Source organism: Copadichromis virginalis, linkage group LG20, assembly GCF_057382275.1.
Source record: "Copadichromis virginalis isolate Kocher_CV1m ecotype Utaka linkage group LG20, C_Virginalis_male_GT1.1, whole genome shotgun sequence".
Taxonomy (NCBI): domain Eukaryota; kingdom Metazoa; phylum Chordata; class Actinopteri; order Cichliformes; family Cichlidae; genus Copadichromis; species Copadichromis virginalis.
In genome coordinates, this window is record NC_140637.1 from 6,351,673 (window position 1) to 6,372,090 (window position 20,418).

The window sequence follows — 20,418 nt, forward strand, 5'->3', positions numbered from 1 at the left end:
TTTTCAAACTTCCACGTATGCTGCATTCTGAAGAAGATGAAGTCCACGTCTGTGAAGGTTCTCAATCAGTTCTCGGTCAATCTTTCAAGGATGCCAATGTTCACATTTTGGACAGAGAGGACAGATGGTTTGAAAGAGTGAAAGAAGCCATTTATGTCCACTGTGAGCGACCATCTTTGAGGCGGTGGTTTACGACACCAACTGTCTGCCATCTATAGTCCAGTTTTGAGATCCTTTCCCAGATGCCTTAAAGCCCACTCACACCCTGGGCCATCTGACCCCAGGAAATACATGATAGGGTGGGGCTAGGTTTCACAATGAGCTCACCTGAAACCCTGGCTGATTGTGACCCACACCCATTTTCACACCTTGGCTCATGTGATTAGGTAGAGGATCATCAGGGGGTCCTTTTTCCCTCCTTGGGGGGATACCCCCACGGGGTTTAAATCTGGGACTCTCCACCATTTTACCCTAGAACTGAAGAAGCTTCTCGGATGAGAGGTGAAACGTCTTCAAGCAACTTAAAGAAGTCCACACGCTTTTCTTTCCAAGCTCCTTAGACTTCAAATAAAATCAGCTCCTTAGACCAAGATGAAGTCCACCTACTGATAATTTGGATAATCCAGCAAGTAGAGCATTACAGTAGTCTAACCTGCTCGATATGAACGCTTTTGCACATTTCTCAATTTGCAATAAGAATTTTCAAGCTTCTGATATATTTTTATGTTGTGGAAAGGAGCTCTGGTGACCTCATTAATATAATTATCAAAACTGACATCACTGAACAAAATAATGCCAAGGGTCCTGACTTTCTTTCATGTGTGATAAATATGAACACATTTTCTTTATCTGACTTTTTGGAACAACACGAAATACTTTCATCTTGTCTCTGTTCAGTTCGACAAAATCAGCAGTTACTGTCATCAGTGCAGCTTATTAAATTTTAAATAGAGATTAGCTCATCAGATGAAAATGACAGATAAAAAACTGTGTTTCATCTTCATTATGATAACAACAAGCAGGGTAGTGTAAAGGTTAAATACTAAGGGACCGAGGACAAATCCTTGAGGAACCCCTAATTGAATTTTTGTTTCTGCAGATTTCAAACTACCAAGTAAAACATTAAAACTTCTACACTTAGGGTTTGATGAGAATCTGACCTGATAAACCAACTGAATCATAAAGGCTTTGAATTAAAATGTTACTATCAACACTGTTGAAGGAAGCAGAGAGGTCTAAGACTGAAACACTCGGTGAATCACTGTTGGTTTTTAGGTCATTGATGACTTTAGTAAGAAACATTTCCATGCTATGATGGGTTCGGAAAACAGACTGGTACCTTACTTACTTATTTACTACAAGAGTAAGTAAGTACTGTTTATTTACAATGTGCCTTTCGCAGACAAGTGGTAACAAAGCCCTGTACAAAAATTGGAATAAAGTAAATGATAAAATGAAATGCCATAAAGCACAATACAAATACATGTTAACATGCTATTAACTAATACCCTGTAATATTAGAAATTTTACTGTGGAAGAAAGTAGGAAAATTGTTACATTTTCCTGCTTTTGTTACATTAGATTGTTTTCTGATTTTGTAAATATTTCACAGCTGGATGAGAATAAATGATTGTTAACTAGAAGATATAGGATTATCTGGCTAACTGTATTTCACTGTAGTAGCAAAGAAGTGCATTTTTAAATATATACTTTGTTTTCTTTGTGTATTTTTTAACAATCTTTTCCTTTTTTAGTGTTTCTCTTAAGGTGCTTTGGGTGGACCGCCTATAATAACAGTTCTGACAGGGCAGCAAATATGACTGTTTTTTTTCCTTTTCTTTTTTTAAGAAATGGCATCAGAGAAAAACTGCTCATCGCCTCACCACATGATGACAGCACCGCTAATGTGTGCACTTTGAAAATTCACTAACGTATGTATCGGCCCTGCTTGCGTTGACGTAGCTTCTGCTGAGATGCTGTTAAACGCGAATAAAGTGGGTCGTGGTATGAAAATACAAAAGCAACATTTAGCACAATATTTCCCCTCTCGACTGCACTGTGCTGAGCCTTGCAGCAGCAGCAGCACCCAGAAGTGAACAAAGCGACCCGGAAGCGGTGGTCCGACCGGAGGCAGAAAGAACATCAACCTTTTATATTATAGCTGTACTCGCAAGACAATATCTGCAATCAGGACACAAGGTATTTGTGCATGTCTTTACATGTTTCCGTTGCTGTGCATTTCTCTAATGAGCGGTAGCCTCTCGGTGCGTGCATTAGCACGAAAATGCAATTTCTCTGCTTTGATTCGTCCAAAAGTTACAGAATGTAGAAAAAAGCAGCCCTTAAAAAAGTGAATTTTGCTTAAGATGGCACAGAGTCTGTCGGGAGATGAGGCGCTGTGCACCGGTTCCGATTTTGACCTTAACGAATCGCTACGGTTATTTTTAATCGGCACTGATGAATCAAGCTTGTCCGTTTCCGTGCTGTGTGTGTGTGTGTGTGTGTATGTGTGTTTTTTCCTCCTTGCAGGGCATGGTTGTTGTAGGAAGTGTCAGTTTTTTTAAGAGGTGGGGAGGCCGGGCTATTCAAACCTGCAATTCGCCGTAAACAATCATTCATGCCTCCGACATGATAAACACACCTTTGTGTTGGTCTCCGGCCGCTTCTCATTCCAAACACCCGCCACACGACAACATGTTCATGCTCCTAAAAAATTTGGGGTCTGCAGAATATGGCGTCCCGCCTTATAAAAATAAGGCTGCCATTTTTGTTTCTCTTTTGTCTGGAAATGTTTTAAGAAAACTGTCTGAGAATGTGTCGAGTCGCACCGGGGAGGATCGATCCGGACAATCCTCCGTCGGTGCGAGTCCGGAGCTGCTCCCAGACAGCCGACACGTCCGAAAAAGTCAAAGAACTTCAAGTTTTGTTTTGTCTTGTTTTTTCACGGCGGTTTTTGTGGAAAAATTACAAAAGCGACGTCCACTTATTTGCAGGAATTCAGACAAAAGGAGCAGAGGGGCATCAAGCCCGAGCTAAACGGCGCAGGATCATGCTGATGTGGGTTTTTTTTTTTTTTTTTTTTTAGAAGTGAAGGCATATTGTAGGTGGCATTTAGATGGCAGAGCTGCGTGGATTTGTGTCACTTGTACTCTGTAGGCCTGATTTACACACATCGACTTCTAAGCGTGAGCTGACATCTAGCGAGTTTTTACACTGTTACATTAAAAAAAATCGTATTTACCTTTTTAATTAAACTTCTTTTTCAGCTATCTTAAAGCATTTATTTCATTTTATTTTTCAACAAAATAAGAGCCCTAGCTCTAAACTACTGTCTTCCACACTTTCCCCCTGCCTTTCAAAGCCTGTCTTAAAGGTGGGCAGATCGATTGATAGTATTGACACCAGCGCTGGTATTGGTATAGGATCGATACTAGAGCCACGTGATCGATACTTTATTTATAGCTTCTAAGTTTAGCATGTAGCCCACTGCATTGTGTGAAATAGTGGAAATTTTTTAAAGGAAAAAATATACATCCAGTATAAAAAATATCTGAACACTTTTGCATTAACTATTTATAGTTTGTAGTATATTTAAACAACAGAAATTGACCCAAAGTGGTTTAGATGATCATTGATGATGATTCACCTGCATAAGCCTTCTTTTATAGGGTAAAAGTATAGGTATCTGTACTGGCAATACCGGCCCTGTATTTACTTGGTATCGGATCAGTACCAAAATTTTTAATATCGCAGAGCACTTGCGGTCATGATCAGACTCAGGTCTTCTATATGAAACCGTTTCAAGGTCAGCTGTTACACATCTTAACTTAACATGAGGGTCATTCAATTGTCCCCACAGTTTTGTTTTGTTTTTTCAAACAATCACAATAAACGAACAAAGTGAATTTATCCATCAAAAGCAGCAGATTTAGAAGCCACTCGTTTAATGCTTACTACATTTGTGCCTGTGGTGCAAACAGTCCGGAGAAGTAAATGCAGCAAATTCTCTGCAACTTTAACCGTCTAAACAGCTGATACGTGGCGTTAACTGAGTACCAGAAATGGTTCTCGACACCTTAAAGTGACATCAAAGTGGATGCAGAGCTATGTGGATGCGAATGTGATCAGCACAAGGCCTGAAAGAAAATTCAAGCATGACATATGAAACTAGCCACATGCAGCGTGTGGTTAAGGTGTCAGATTTTTCAGCTTCACAGTTTAAGCCTGCCTGTTTGTAAGCATTAACTTACTCTACGTGCAGTTTTAACAACAGTGCTCTGTAAGGGAGCACTTCATTATGTGCATCTTTGAAAAGCGACTAAAATAAATGTCACACACTTCAGGATGGCAGAGCCTCGGTTTAACAACCCATACTTCTGGCCGCCGCCTCCGTCCATGCCAGGCCAGGTAAGTCCGCTCAGCATGTAATTACTGTGATGTTTCCACCTTCCACTGCCATTTGTTTCCATGTGTGAATGTCTTTTCAGCCTTTCAGCACCAGTCCATCACTGTTACGCCTAGAACCGCTCGCAGTTTGTTCTCGCAGATAAGGGGGGTGCCTCAGACTCCTTGGAGTTCGTGGGTACACACGCAGTCCTAATTGATCTCAAGCAGGCCGGACCAAAGAAGCGCAAGTGCTTCCTGAAAACGTTTGCATTACAAACTAGATAGCAGCAGACCGACTAAATGTAGTCGGTCTGCTGCTGTTACAAAGGAATACTGCTGTTATAACTCAAAGTCAACAGTATGATGACTTCAGCCCCCCCCCCTAGCTTGGATGAAGTTGCTAGTTCAGACAACCACTTTTAGGACACAATCCATTCTTAACAACATTACAAACGCAGTGCTTTGTGCTGTAAAATACAGTGAATGTCCAGAATTGATGCTCCTCCTCCATGAGTGGGCTGGATTAAAGCGTTTGGTGGGCGTTACTTTAGCTCACCTCTGTCATAGGTAAAAACTAATCATGTGCTGATCAGTGTTTTCTGTCCTGCAATATGTTTTGATGGCATGAATGACATTCACACAAGGCGGCTGTTTTCTGTTGAGCATGACCCGTTAACCCTTTCAGCTGGATAACCTGGTCCTCATTAACAAGATCAAGGAGCAGCTGATGGCTGAGAAGATTAGACCCCTGCACCTGCCACCTACCTCCACCCATTCTCAGCAGCTGCTGGTTCCCACCTCGTCCCCGGACGGTAGCGCTCAGCACGGCATGCAGGTTCCAAAGCCTCAGCCGCAACAGGTTCCGGGCCACCACCCACAGCCGCAGGGCTCTGGACAGCCGGACATCGCCCTGCACGCTCGTCCCGCCTCCAGTTCTGGACCGGGTACGTTCTTCTGAAATAGTGTTAAATATGTCCAAGTGCTGCCAACTTGTCTCAAACTGGCATGGTGGCCTGGTGAGTTTAAGGTGATAATATACAGATTGTGAAGGTAGAGGCCAAATAAAAATCCATAATGAAAAGTGAGTGATGCCTGCACAGCTACTCCAAAACCCACAGTTGCAAATTTATCTTATTTACAGAAACGTGGAAACGGTTTAAAATGATACCCAGCCCTAGAGTAACCTTAATTAACATGAAGTTATTGATGTAATAATTGCTACAGATAGGCCTGGTTTTCTTAAATCAAAACATTTTTAATGTTATTCTCCAGTTTTGCAGGCTAATAGTTGATGTAATGAATTCGTAGACGTGGCGTAGAATCAGGCCTGCGTGGATTACGAGACATTTTACTGACTGACACACCATCACCTTATAAATTCCAGATGGAAATATGGATGACAAGTCAGCGGTGAAGGCCAAAGGATTATGGGAGGACTGGCAAATGAGACACCTTAGTGAGCAAACTGGCCGGGTCAACCATCGCTCAGGTACAGCCGTCACGCCATCTGTGAAGCTTGTAGGAGAAATGCAGCAAGGCAGCCAGCCTCTGGTGTGATAATATAAAGATAACTGTCATGGAAAATTGACACACACATGGTGTTTACTGTGCGGTACACTGGTATGGTTCTGTAGAGTGTGGTGTTGAATTAGTCATACCTGCTAATGCAGTTTTTGTTCCAACCTTCTCAGGTCTGGCCCCCTCATCTCGACCCGACAGCCACAGCACCTCAGACGCCCTGACCCCGACGACTCCGACCTCCAGCAGCCAGAACCGCTTGGGTGGCGCCCCCTCTGTGAACATCATCTCTGGACTGGCTAGTGGCCCTGGCATTGACCACATGAAGGCCGGAGGCCTGGCAGGACTGTTGGGCCCCCCGCCAAAGGCACCTCGGGGAAGAAAGAAGATCAAAGCCGAAAACACATCTGGTCCTCTGCTGGTGGTGCCCTACCCCATCCTGGCTGATCAAGGATGTGTCACCGTTGCACCCAAAGAGGGCAAAACCTACAGGTTGGATTCAGAAAGCTGCTCCTATTGTTTTCAGGGTTTTTTTCTGTGCTGATCTTGCAAAGTAAATTGACAGCTTTACGAGGTCTGCAAGCATTGATAGGTATTTTCCTGAGAGAACTTTGAGAATGAGAGAAGCGCTCTATACTGAGGCTTAATATGAGCACAGCTTTCACCTGAGTAGACAACAGGTTTACTAAAAAAAAGATCGGTCAAACATACTCCAAAGGACTGAACCCAAAAGAGTCTGAGCACTGGTTGCAATGAGGTAAAGCTAACGGATGGAAGATTTGAACTTGGGTTGACCCTCCCAGAACATCCAGGAGGATGAGTTGGTGTTGGGGAGGAGAGGAGGGTTTGTTTAATAGCAGGTCAGAAAGGCAAGGTGGAAAAAAACCTCCCATGATAGTTAAACAACAGAGACTGATGGTTGGAGAAAGCATGTAGAAAGATCACTGGACAAATGTAGCAATGCCGAAATTGCTAATAAATTGTCAGCTAATATTGACCTCTTCTTGCTACCTGGGAAAACTTTTGATATTTTTTCTTATTTTATGTTAGTTTATGATAACCAGGACTTTCCAGAGGCTGCAATGAAAGCCAGCTGACAGGTTCGGCAATTTCTCATTAGTGTTCAGATTTTAAGCTTTTATGACAAATAATTAAAAGTTCAATTTTTTTTATTGTGAGAAAAAACCCCATTTAAGTCAGTCAGCTGGAAGTTTTAGATAATGAGGCTAGTGGCTCCATAGTGTAGTGGTTAACACACCCACCTCAAACACTCTTTTGGAGATTACATCATGGTTGTTCGGTGTAAATAAAATCAGCGAAATCAGATATGCAGAGGTACCTGCTGTGGGAATTCTTTGTGAATGAAGGAGCAGTCAAAAGTGGCTTTTTTCTTAAATTGTAAGGTTAGCAATGCTGGTGTTGTTGGATTTTTTAAAATCATGTGTTACTACTTAGTTAATCAACTATAGTTGATTTTCAGTTTTCGTTGCTACTTTTGACATAAAGTGTGATTAAGACTTGATGATTTTCTTAAATTATTGTTAAAATTATTAAAGTGGTCTGCGTACTGGGGTGGGGAAAAAACTGATGTTATGCTACGTTTTCTATTTAGTTGTAGGCAGGCGGATTTTAATCCCTCAAAATTGTTTTGATCTGATCTATTTTGTTTCTTCTTGTCCCCAAGATGCAAAGTCTGCCCACTTACCTTCTTAACCAAGTCAGAGATGCAGATTCATTCCAAGTCCCACACAGAGGCCAAACCGCACAAGTGTCCCCACTGCTCCAAGACGTTCGCCAACGCCTCTTACCTGTCCCAGCACTTGCGCATTCACCTGGGGATCAAACCCTACCACTGCTCCTACTGCGAGAACTCGTTCCGTCAGCTGTCACACCTGCAGCAGCATACCAGGTTGGTCAAACTGTGAACATGAAGCGTGAGAAATCAAGTTGATCTCAGCTGCCTCTGTGGCTCTACTGTTGCCCATTTCAAATCTGATTGGTGGTCACACATTACTAATATTTAATGTTTAGAATTTACCTGAATACCTGTCATCCCCTTTACAGCTATATCTGTTTTCTCCTTGCTGGAACTCTTTTTACGTTTCACATATAGACCACGACTGTGACTTATATGCAGTGAAAATCTGCTGCTTTGAATATACTTTGATGTTTCTTTGCAGGAGTTCTCTTGCAGTGGCGTCTGTCATAAAAACATTTTCCCGTCTGCTTCTCTTGCTGCAGAATCCACACCGGCGATAGGCCTTATAAATGCGCCCACCCTGGATGCGAAAAGGCTTTTACCCAGCTGTCTAATCTCCAGGTCAGTCAGAGATTCTTCTTGTGACCTGATCCTGATTAAAAGGTTCAGATGCAGAGCTGCAAATGTTCAAATTACGTGGACTTCTCTACAACCTCTGTCCGTGTTTTCTCTCCCCCACAGTCTCACCAGAGGCAGCACAATAAAGACAAGCCGTATAAATGTCCCAACTGCTACCGTGCCTACTCAGACTCTGCATCGTTGCAGATCCACTTGTCAGCGCATGCCATCAAAAACGCTAAGGCCTACTGCTGTAGCATGTGTGGCCGGGCTTACACCTCAGTAAGTAAACCACAAGCAAGTATTCACTATGTCAGGGTTGCCACACCTGTTTTTTGCATCAATGACATTTGATAATATTTTTTTCTCTCTTGGACTAGAAGTCGGTGTGTTTCCTGTTTGAGATATTTAACACCTTAGTGTGTCCTTGCTTCTGTTCAAATATTCAAAAAGGACTAAAAGAATATCTTTAAGCTATAGCTGAGGTCCGGAAGCATTATGTTTTCGCATTGTATGTCTGTCCCATCCTGATTAATATAAATATGTGTATTTCATCTACTCCTCAATGCACATCCCTCCAGTTTCCTCTAAACCTGTCCAAATAGGTCATTGGGCTGGCCGTTTCTGTGTGATCATTGTTTTTGATAACATAGTCTTATTTAACTTGTATTGTTCTTACCTTTACATAAGTCCATGGCAGTTTCACTTTTCACTTTAAATTCTTGTAAATGATAGCATTAACTAATGTCCCTCAAGCTGGGTTATGCTTTGATTAGTTTTGTTTTAACACTAGGAACTGATGAGCCTCTAGGCATTCAAAAACGTCAGGAAAATGACTCAGCTGTGGACTGACAAAATACTTGGCCAAAATAAGGCTCAAAGATTACATTTTGGTGCTCAGAGGTCAAGGTCACAACCATAAATCATAAATTCATGGACTAATTCTGATAAAATTTAATTCACGTATAGGATACAATGATGACATATCCTTTTCTCTGAAAGCTCAAATGTAGGAACAAGTAAATTGACTGGTATATAGTGCTTTTCCACTCTTAGGGCACTCTTTACTACAGGTGTCATTCACCCAATCATATAGTGTTTTATTGTGTGCCTAAGCCCGTTGTCTAACATTAACATACTCACACGAATATATCAAGGGGAATTCAGGGTTCAGTGTCTTACCCAAGGATACTTTGACATTGACAAATTACTTCTTTTTTTTCTGTACAGCACTTTGGGCAAACTTTCTGTTTTTAAATGTGTTATATAAATAAATTGGATTTGGATGCAAATTGAAGGAGCCGGGGACTGAACCACAGACCTTCTGATTGGAAGATAACTTGCTCTACATCCTGACCAACAGCCGAGAGCTTGTGATTATATTTAGGAGCTTGGAAAGAAAATCGTCTGGACTTCTTTAAGTTGCTTGAAGATGTGTCACCTCTCATTCGAGAAACTTCTTCAGTTCTAAGAGTCAAATGGTGGAGAGTTCGAGTGAGCTCATTGTGAAACCTGGCCCCACCCTATCATGTGATTTCCTGAGGCCAGATTATATTTGAAGTTTGACTGGGTGTTGAAATGCAGGCACTGATCTTTGATATCCTTTACCAGCTATCTTAAGAGGATCTGGGCAAACATAAAGTTGTGGTCAGAAGTTTTCTTTTCCGGGGTGGAAGGATTGTGCAACATATATCTTTAATATCTTTTAAAATCAAGAATTTGTTGGTTTCCCAGTACAGACCTGTATTTTAGAAGAGAGCTTTATTAATCCATTGGGTAGGTCCCCTCAGGGAAATTATGGTTCCAGCAGCGCACAAGCTAACCTTAAATACAAATAAGAAAAAAATTTGTTTTAAGCGTAGTACAAAGATTTTCAGTAGGGTTGAGGTCAAGGCTTTGGGAAAACCATTCCAGAAGCTACTTTATCCATTCCAAAACCAGCTTTGATATATGTTTGGCATCATTGTCCTGTTGGAACACTCAGCTGTGTCCAAGTTTCAAGCATCCAGCTGTTGATTTGAGGCTGAGTTGAAGAATTTGGAGGTATTTTTTCTTCATTATTCCATAGACTTTGTGCATTGTACAAGTACCAGTGGCAGCAAAACAACCCCAGAGCATGATGCTATCACCGCCATGCTTGACAGCTGGCACTCTGTTCTTAGGTTTAAAAGCCTCACCTTAACTCTTCCACACATTCTTCATGTCATTGTGCCCAGATAGTTCAATTGTTGTTTACCAGCTGCAAATTTTCATTGAGCTTGAAGGCATCAAGTTTAAAGAACGAGCTTCTCTGATTTGAGAGTGCCCGTTTGGGTCTTCTTCCAGACCTTGGCAAGGTAGGGACAGAGCCAAATTATTTGTTTCAAATGATGATTCTGGACTGCATTTGGTTAGAATTGGCCCATTAAGCCTCTGGAATGGCGTTCCCAAAGACCTTACCTCAACCCTATTGAAAATCTGTGGACTATGCTGAAATGCTGGGTTTGTGCCAGGAAACCAACTCATTTAAATGAACTCTGAGTGTGCAAATATTCAGCCAGCATTATGCCAAAAGGATCTGGTCAAGGAGCAATTTTCCAAGGGAGATTTCATTAAATATTAGTGGGGGTGTGTGTATCCTTTTGACCACAAATGTCAATATCAACTTCAGCTGAACTAGTTGGAGTAGAGGCACTTTTAAAATTACTGTAGCAGTAATCTTTATGCCCTTTGTGTGTTTTCCTGTTCTTGTAGGAGACCTATCTTATGAAGCACATGTCCAAACACACGGTGGTGGAGCACCTGGTGAGTCACCAGTCGCCCCAGAGGACAGAGTCCCCCAGCATCCCCATACGCATCTCCCTCATCTGAGCTCCGCGAGCGTTCAGCATCAAGATTCAGAGTCAGCGTTCGGCTGGAGCTTGTGAGGCCCTGCACCCACGGCCATCTACATAAGGCTTACATTAGCATTATGACAGCTGACATGAGCATTCACTGTTAGATTTTGTAAGCAGACTTGCCTCCATCCGTCTCGACACAGGCCGTCTATCATAAAGGAGCACAGCGTTATTTTGTGAATGTAAAAATACAGCCAGATATTGTCCAGGGGATCGAGTGGCAAAGAATGTCTTGCGTCAGATTAAATAAGCACTTTCGTAAGCATCATGTAAACCGCCGGATGCATTGGCCATTAAAAAAATGTTTTAGTTGTCTTGTTTTTGTTTTTATTCTCTTCCATGAAATGGGTTTTCAAAACGTGCCAGATGATATTTGCCCGAATATTGAATTGAAAAAGCAGGGGGGAAAAAGAAAAAGTTTGCTGGGTGTATTCTGGAGACATCCAAAGATAATCTTAAAGCACTTTTAGGCCTTGTGGTTTTGGTCAAATTGTTTCAATCTCGTTGGATGGAAAATGCCAAATGGCATTACTCGTGGCAGCTAAGAGTACCGACTGTGTACAAAAAACAGTCTTTTTTTTTTTTTCAACTGTTGTTTTTTTTTTTTTTTTGTACAAACACAGGGTCATCAAAATTTAAAGAAAAGCAATCGGTAGATGACAATTGAAATATTTAATGATTGTATTAAGAAGTTGGATAATTGGCTCGTGGAGGCAAAGCAGAGCTCGATGGAAGGGAAGGAAGTTTTTTTTTTTTTTTGTAGTTATTATTTTCAAAAAGTGTTCACTCCATATTTAACATTCACCTTTATGGCACCTTTATGATCATAACGTATGATCAAAAAACACTGCTTTTTTTCTGGTGTGTTTCTCGTTCCACTAGTTAGTGCCATATAATGAACTTCGGTGAGGTTTGAAGCGAAAGCAAATCTTGTAAAAGTGTTTGTCCGCTTTCCCTGCTCCATTAAGCTTTGACTTATACTTTCAAAGAATTAAAAGTATATGTTGCACATGTATCAGTGCCAGCTCTACTCTACTCAGCCCACTTTTTCAAAATATGCTTCAGCTTAAATTCATTTTTACTTGAGCAGTAAATTTTAAAGCTAACCATTGGACCAAATGTGAAGTTATTGTACAGCTACTCCAACCCAGTAACTTTTTTTAACCTCTAATAAGCTTTACCTACTTGGAATAAACTGCAGTATGATTCATATTCAATAGGCCTATTTTATGAGTTTACGCAGGGGTGGATCTTCTCCGTTTGTTTTTGTTTCTCTCTCTCTCTCTTTAATATTCTTTTTATTGTACACATTATTGTTTGTTGTATTTTTACTGTACCTGTAACCTCTGAATGGTACTAATAGGGTACCCTGTATTCTTCAGGGCACTTCAGAAAAGGTGCTACGGCTAGAGGTTACATTTGAGATGGAACTGAGAATAATGTAAAATACATATACAGTATATAGTATGTTTTCAAAAGAATAAAAGCTTATTACTCAAGCCACTGGCCTGAAAACAGACATTTACGCCAACAACAGACCCTGCCTCTTCAACTTGCTCTCTCTCTTTTGAGATAATGGGAAAATGTACATGTTGCTGTACTGTAAAACATGTTACTCATTTATAGTACCTATTTTTAAGTTTTCATAAACATGTTTTCTTTGGGTTTTTGTAAAGGTTTATGTAAGAGCTTACTGTAATTATTTTAGTCTACCTGTATGTTATTAATATTCATGTTTTATATCAGTTATTTACATGTAAGCCTTAACTGTTTTACCATCCCATTTCCATTACTCTGTATTGTGTTCTGCAGTATTCAGTCGTGTAAAACATTTTTTTTTTTTCCTTCCGCATGGAGTTCCTGAGCTGTAATCTGTATAACTGTTTAACCCACGTTCTCTATGAAATGATATTGCGTAGATTTATTACACTTTTTCCTGTCTTGCATTGTGGTTTCATATACAGTTTCTAGACAACTAAATATGCACAGCCAAGACTGAGAAGTTAAACTAAGGTTATCAGTGTTTAAAAAAGGAAAAAAAAAGGAAAAAAAGCTTTGTATCTTTACCTTGTTTAATAAACAGACTGTTATAAATCAATCACAGATTCTGTGATTTATTTTTTTTAAGATTCAAGATCCTTTATTTGTCACATGCATAGTTATACGAGTACAACACACAGTGAGATGTGTCCTGACACACTCCTCGACTGTGCAAAAAGAGAGAGAACATTATGTACATTAAGTGAATTAAATAAAATAAAACAATCTGGAAATTTTTAAATTGAAAATCTGAAAATGTACATTGTGTGAGTGGGTGTTAAAGTGTCTAGTGCTGTAGTGAAGCTGAGAAGAATGAGGCTGGGATGTGTCGCTTATGGATGCTGTGCCTGAGGATAGAAGCTCCTCTCGAGCGTCTCTGTTTTTGCCCGGATGGTGCAAAACCTGCCTGATTGCAGAAGTTGGAATAGTTTGTTGCCGGGACAGGACGGGTCCTCCAATATCTGAGCTGCTCTAAACCAGCATCTCCTGGTGTAGATGTCCTGTAGGGAGGGGAGAGCAGCCCTGCAGCAGCGTTCTGCCATGCCTATCACTCTCTGAAGAGCTTTTTGATCCTTAACACAGCTGTTCCCGTACCAGGATGCGATGTTCTGTGTAAGGATGCTCTCCACAGCACCTGCATAGAAAGTCTTGAGGATCACTGGAGAGACCCGGAACTTCTTCAGTTGTCGGAGGTGGTACAGGCCGTGCCTAGCCCTTTTTGGACTGGACCTGAATGTGGGCAGACAATGTCAGGTCTGAGGAGAAGGACCACATCCTCTCCACTGGATAAAAAGTGCCTGCTTTGAAAAGTGACATAAAGGTAATAAAACACACATCATCATTTCTTTAGTTGTTACTTATGCAAAATATGTATTTATTGCCATCTCAAAGTGCTAAGGCACAAGAGCACTGCTAGGGTTAACTTGAACCACTACTGCGTTATTGCTTTCATCTTCATTCCACAAATGTAAACACAAGCAAAACTTCTTATAAAGTGCTCGGTTTAAACTAGCATTACTCAAATATTCCTCAAAAAAAACATTCACATCATCACTGTGAAATTCACAATGCATGTATAAACAGTAGCTGCAGTTCAAAGAAAAGCCTGCTAATACATACAACATAGGCACCACCCTGGGCACAACTGTAGTGGAATCTCCCTTTCATTATTACTCTTTTTCTTTTTATCGAGAATCATTATGCAGTCATAAAAGAAAAAATGTTTTCACACAATTTAGTAGTGTGTAGTAGCAGCAGCAATAACATGACATAATGGTTTTCTGTATGACGTTATCTGTGTCTAAGATCATTCTGGGGGAATTTCACCCCACTCTTTGCAGCAATGCTTCAGTTCATTGAGGTTTCGTGACGCCAAGCTGAGGTCAGAGGTGAAAGAGCAGACAACAGTAACTCAAAGAATCCACTTGTTACAACCAAGGTATGCAGAAGAGCATCTCTGAATGCACAACGAACCTTGAAGCACATTGGCTACAGCTGCAGAAGACCACACTGGGTGACACTCCTGTCAGCTAAGAATAGGAAACAGGCTGCAATTCACACGGGCTCGCAAAACTCAAGGATCATGTGAAAACGAAAGTCTTCGCATGACTCAGTAGCTTGTAGTACTACCTTTAGCAGCAATATCTTGAAGTAATCGTTTTATGTATTGCTTTATCAGTCGTTCACATCATTGTGGGGGAATTCTGGCACACTTTTCTTTGCAGTGTTGCTTCAGTTCATTGAGGTTTGTGGGTATTTAGTTTTGCAAAACTTTCTTAAGGTCACACCACTGGGGCATTGCAACACAATAATTCTTTTCTTTTTCGGCAACCGTGTTGTCAATTTGTGGGCGTGCTTGCATCATTGTCACCTTACAGACTATCTGCAAGGTTCCCAGGTCTGGTGACTGCAACATCAAAGCCCAAATCCTCACTCCTCCACCACCGTGCTTAACAGTTGGTACGAGGTGTTTGTGCTGATGGCGTGCTTGGTTTTCCCCAAACTTTGGGCTGTGCATTATGTCCCCACTTTAGTCTAATCTCGCCAAAGGACATAGTTCAAAAAGTCCAAACGTGGTTCAGATGCAACACTGCAAACCTAAGCCCTGCTGCCATGTTCTTTTTAAGAGGTCAGACACTTTCCACTCTTCCAAACGAGCCATACTTGTTCAGTCTTCTTCTAATCGTGCTCTCACGAAGTGGAGGTCAGTAGAGTCTCAGATGTAGCTCTTGGGTTTTTGGGGTTTTTTTGCTAATTCATGATATAGTCTGACCTTGCAGTGAATTTGCTGCTACTTCCACTTCTAGAAAGATTGGCAGCAGTCTTGAATGTTTCCACAGCTGAATAATGTCTGTCACCGTAGAGTGATGGACTTCAGTTCCACTGTTGCCTCTCTAAAACATAGCAACAGTTGCTTTGTACATCGTTGCATAGAACAAAACTCTGTTTTCAAACCAAGTTCATTGTTTTCTTAACAATAAAAGAACGTTACACAATGCAGGCCAAATACTTAACCAGTATAATATAAATCATAACTGGTTTAATGTAAGCGGCCCTGTTCTGACTGTTGAGCTATGGCTCATAGCGCAACATCGCCACCTACTGCTTTGGGGATGAAAGTTCAGCAATGGGTGACAGCAGAGGAGAGTGCTCACTTAGTGTCGTGTTAAAAGCATTGCCATCCAAAGAATCTGCCAAAACCAAAGCCTAAAAAAACGTTGATGATGATTAGCTAGTCCAAACGTCATCAACAGAACAGGGAGAGCAAATCAAAAAGGGCTGATCATAACATTCACAGGAAAAATAAACTGGATGGTCATGCTCCTTGATTAATCCACTTTTATTTAGAGCCCCGAGGACAGCTCTAAAAGCCATTGTTAGGCCAGCAACCCTCCAGACTTTCCTGCAGCAGTAAAAATTTATTTTACTCCAAATTTATACAAATCTGTTGGGGAAAATAGGTCTTTGTTATAACTTCCACAAACTGCAGGCCTGGGGAAATGCTGGAATTTGTTTAGGTGCAACCTTTCAATCCTGTGTTGCTATGTTTTGTTTTAGGGTTTTTTAGAGAGAAGAAACTTTTCTCTTGGCAGCGCTTTTAAACTTCCAAACAAACCGCCATACTTGTTCAGTCTTTTTCTAATTGTGCTGTCATGAACTTGTAGAGTTTCAGATGTAGCTCTTGGGTTTTGTGGAATTTCCCTAAGCATTGCATGGTTTGACCTTGGCGTGAATTTTGCTGGAATGTCCACTCCTGAGAATATTGTGGCATTGTGTTAACATCGTGTGCATGCAGCTAAATGCTGCCAGAACTTCAGCTTTTATAGAGCTATCATAGTTGTTCATGGATCTCTTAAATCAAGTGCATTTGATAGGCAACACCTGGCCCTACTTATCAACATCTGGACTGGGTCACAGTCAGATCCACTGCCATTACAATTGGGAGACAACCCGCTCTCCCACCTGAGCCCCACGGTAAATTAATAAGGCCCCACTCACCCAGGCGATGGATAAGTCTATATGCCCAGCCTGGCTGACAATGGTTACCAGAGGGCAGTTGCAAGTTGAAATTGGTCACAAAGAGGTATCCGTAAAATCTCCTTGACATTACTTTGGTCGCTAGCAGATTGCTGCAGTCGCCCAAATTTTGCACAGAAGACGATAACTTGTCTACAAACACTCTGCAACAACTGCTCTCTCCCTGTGAAACTTTGGAGAGGGACACCACTTGCCTTCAAATTAAAAATGTCACCTTTTGAAAAGTGTTGGCTGATGGGCTGAGGCACTACTTTTTCTTTGAAGCTGAACAGTCTCTGTTTTGTTGGCTGTTTTGTGTTTTATGGCTTTAAAAATGTACTGAATAGTTATGTGGTTATATACCACAGGCTATCATATATGTGTGCAAAATTAAAATGTTTGTAAAACATTAATCACTCAGAGACATCCTTACTTAAAAACTAGATTCGAATGTCTAAAAACTTATTCTTTCACACTTAATTGTTTTTCTATTACTTTTGTGTAGTATGAATGTAGAAAAAGATGTCAAACTTAAGAAAATATAGTTTAAAGTTCAAAACTGATCCCTTCCTTCACATTTTCCAGACTCATGCCGTGGGCTGGATTGGAGTCAGTTTTGGCTCCCGTGGCCTTATGTTTGACACCCTTGCTCTAAACAGTCTTTTCATATTAATATAAGTGGCTGAACAGTCTATGCCATTTGTTTTATCGCGCCCACGTTTTCTATGTGCGACAAGCGCAGTCTCTACTGGCTATGTTGCAGCTGAGTGTTTATTTTTCATGTCTACACCAACATGAATGAGTGAGGTAGGGCAGCACGTACACCGGAGAGCACTTTAAGTGGTCTGTTTACTGAAAAAATCTTTTCATGTGGTTTTATGTGTCTCCACTGCATATAGGCGGGTCTCACTTGAGACTTTTTTTGGATGGTGACGAGTCAGGGCAAAAGGGAGCTCTGTGCTGAAGAGAGGAAATAGGCGTTCACCCTGGAAACTTTGGGAGTAAGTGACCAAAATAAAGGGGGTGTGGCTAAGCGAGAAAAGAGTGGACCACCAAGAGGGGCTACTATAGTGTAGAGCGGGGAAGCTGCTGCTAAGCTGCTGAGATCTAGTTCAAGTGAATAAGCCTCATCCAGGGTAAGTAGAGCTTTCTTTGAATTTTGATGCAACTTCTCTAAATATCTTGTTAAATCATGTAATTTAACAAGGTAAAAACAACATAACATTTCATCACATTTAACAATTTGTAGACCACGTCAGTTATCAGCCTGGCTAAAGGCAGTGATTGTATCACATGCTGTGTTACTGTAATGCCTGTATTTAAGTTTTCTCGCACAAAAATTATCGTTTTCAGTTGATTATTTCTTTGCACTTGAATGCGATGGGTGAACTCAAGCGTAATGACATAATTTGAGAGTAATCGTGACTCCACCGCCCCTCCAAATTGTCCTTTCCTTCAGATAAAGATCTTTACAGGCAATTTTTCCTGTTTCTTCTTTTCCTGTAAGCCTCCTTCTTCCGCCTCCTCTGCTTTTTGTCTCCTTGAATTTCTATTTATTATGAAATTAAAAGAACTCTAAACTATTAGCTGCTATGACAGCCAGTTTAGCAGTTTGGTACACTAAAGTACAATGTCAAATCTTTTTTCCCCTCAGACTGATTTACTCCAAGTTTACAAGTAGATTTGGATTCAATCCGCGTTTAAATGTGGATTAATTACAGACCATTAACCCTTTCATGATGAAAGAAACCTTCAGAGGAGCAGAGAGGTTAACTGAGTAATTATTTTGGCGCCATTTAGATTTCACTGGGTCCACACAGGTTATTTTGCTGTAGTAGGCTGTAAACACACACATGCCCAGTCAAAGAGAAGTTTTAGAAATCACTTCTCTGTGGTCTTATGTAATACAGAGAAAACTCTGTTCAGCTCCTCAGATTTTTCCATTTAAAGTTTCAAAAACAGGAAAGGTGCCCAACACTGGCTTTCACTGTGGAACCAACAAACACATTAAAAGCTTCACACACAATTTCCTTTACTGCGCCGGATGCCAATGGCTCAGGAAACCTAAAAAAATGTTGCGTTTGATTTTGGCAGGTAATTAAAAATGCCGTACCTGCTGATGTTTGTCACCCTGCTGCATCTCATCACTCTGGCAATCCTGATTATTGCAACCATGGAGAAGGTAACAGTCAACTTTAGGAAGTGGTGAGTGTTTATTTTTCGTATGTGTGAAATAGCTGACTCTGTGTGTAATGTCTGATCTCTTTTTTAAGTCTTGGTGGGTGTGGGAAGGGATGGAAACCTCAGACCTATGGCACAGCTGCAGGTATGACAACTCCACAGAAAGCTGGCTGTGTTCACCCAACACTGAAACTCGTAAGTTTTTGTTCCAGATTGTATATTGCTGTAAAATGAAATAGCTCTCCATCGAAGGTAAAAATATGACTCAGGGAATGGTTTACTTCTTCAGAATGGCTCCAGGCAGTGCAGGTCTTAATGGTTCTCTCAGTGGTCTTCTCATCGGTCTCCTTCCTGGTGTTCCTGGGTCTGCTGTTCACCATGTCTAGGGGCGGTCTCTTCTACTTCACCGGATTGTGTCAAATCTTTGCAGGTAACAGTGGAGTGAAGTAGCTTGCAAAATATAGTGCCACTGTGTGATCAGGGCATTTGAAAACTATGACAAATTAAAGAGTGCTTATTATTATGCTACTCAAGCCTATTACAATAACTAACTTGTGGAAAGGTATCAGGTAGATTAATGCTGAAGTTTGTTTTTTTGTAATCATATGACTTATACTATTAAAATAATAATATTAAGGATAATAATATATCCATCTATTTTATGACACTTATCTGGAAAGCAGGGGTGGGAGTCTAAGCAGAGATCCCCAGACCTCCCTCTCCTCTGTCACTTACAATATGTGCATTTATTTTTTTTAAACATGTCACCTGAAATATTTGAGATCACCTCTGTTTTTAAATGTCTTCTTTGAGGCAGTAACCGCTACTCCTGATAAAATATGAATGGCATGGATCTGTGTTGGTCATCCAAAGTATATGCTGTTGTTGCTCCCACTATACTTTATGTGACCTAATTAGTAGGTACTAACACTACAAACGTTTCTACTATCTGACCCATTAACCAATTATTATTGTGTGTATGTTTTTTTTGTGTATGTGTTTTAGGCCTGACAGCCTTTTCTGCAGCGCTCATCTACGCAATACACAACAAGGAAATCCTTGAAAAAAAGCTGACAGGACACTTTGGCTACTGCTTCATCCTGGCTTGGGTGTGTGTCCCATTGTTGCTGTGTAGCGGCGTCTTATACATCCATCTGCGCAAGAAGTAGTGATCTAAAAAAAGGAACACAATGTCAACCCCACCTATTGTTGGAAAGAGGCACGTGCCTATGTTATGTTTCTTAAAATGTTGCTGTTTTTATTTGTATAGACATGTATGCTGAGAGGAAAAAAAACTTTTAAAAGGTTTAATGCTTGCCTATTTTGAGACATTTTCACTGCAAATAGTATTTTGTTATTCACTTACTGTTCACTGTCATGTGCTAACCACATAAAGTAATCCATAAGTAAGTGACACTGGCCTTATTAAGAGGCATTTGAATTTATTTTAATTTGCCTATTCCCCTAATATTTTTATATATATATATATATATATATATATATATATATATATATATATATATATATATATATATATATATATATTCTTAATAAATATCAGACAAAACCACAAAGCTTTAAGTC

At 40.6% G+C, this 20,418-nt stretch overlaps 2 protein-coding genes across 4 annotated transcripts; both read left to right on the forward strand.

The window, feature by feature from the left end:
* The first annotated feature begins 1,895 nt into the window (after nt 1-1,895).
* znf362b (zinc finger protein 362b) lies at nt 1,896-13,195 on the forward strand. 3 transcript variants are annotated; one of them, XM_085443938.1, is made up of 9 exons: nt 1,896-2,199; nt 4,344-4,407; nt 5,072-5,330; nt 5,771-5,875; nt 6,078-6,396; nt 7,589-7,813; nt 8,146-8,224; nt 8,345-8,503; nt 10,955-13,195. In XM_085443938.1, the coding sequence occupies exons 2-9, from the start codon at nt 4,345-4,347 to the stop codon at nt 11,069-11,071; spliced, it is 1,326 nt and encodes a 441-aa protein (XP_085300064.1). In that variant the 5' UTR covers nt 1,896-2,199; nt 4,344; the 3' UTR covers nt 11,072-13,195. The 3 variants fall into 3 exon arrangements, with proteins under 3 accessions (XP_085300064.1, XP_085300062.1, XP_085300063.1); XM_085443936.1 differs by lacking the exon at nt 1,896-2,199 and adding an exon at nt 2,575-3,057; XM_085443937.1 differs by lacking the exon at nt 1,896-2,199 and adding an exon at nt 2,575-3,057 and having other exon boundaries at nt 5,099-5,330.
* Nucleotides 13,196-17,707: 4,512 nt separating this feature from the next.
* emp3b (epithelial membrane protein 3b (MAM blood group)) lies at nt 17,708-20,311 on the forward strand. The gene is made up of 5 exons (XM_085444541.1): nt 17,708-17,789; nt 18,748-18,835; nt 18,927-19,029; nt 19,124-19,264; nt 19,840-20,311. The coding sequence occupies exons 2-5, from the start codon at nt 18,758-18,760 to the stop codon at nt 20,001-20,003; spliced, it is 486 nt and encodes a 161-aa protein (XP_085300667.1). The 5' UTR covers nt 17,708-17,789; nt 18,748-18,757; the 3' UTR covers nt 20,004-20,311.
* Nucleotides 20,312-20,418: the final 107 nt, after the last annotated feature.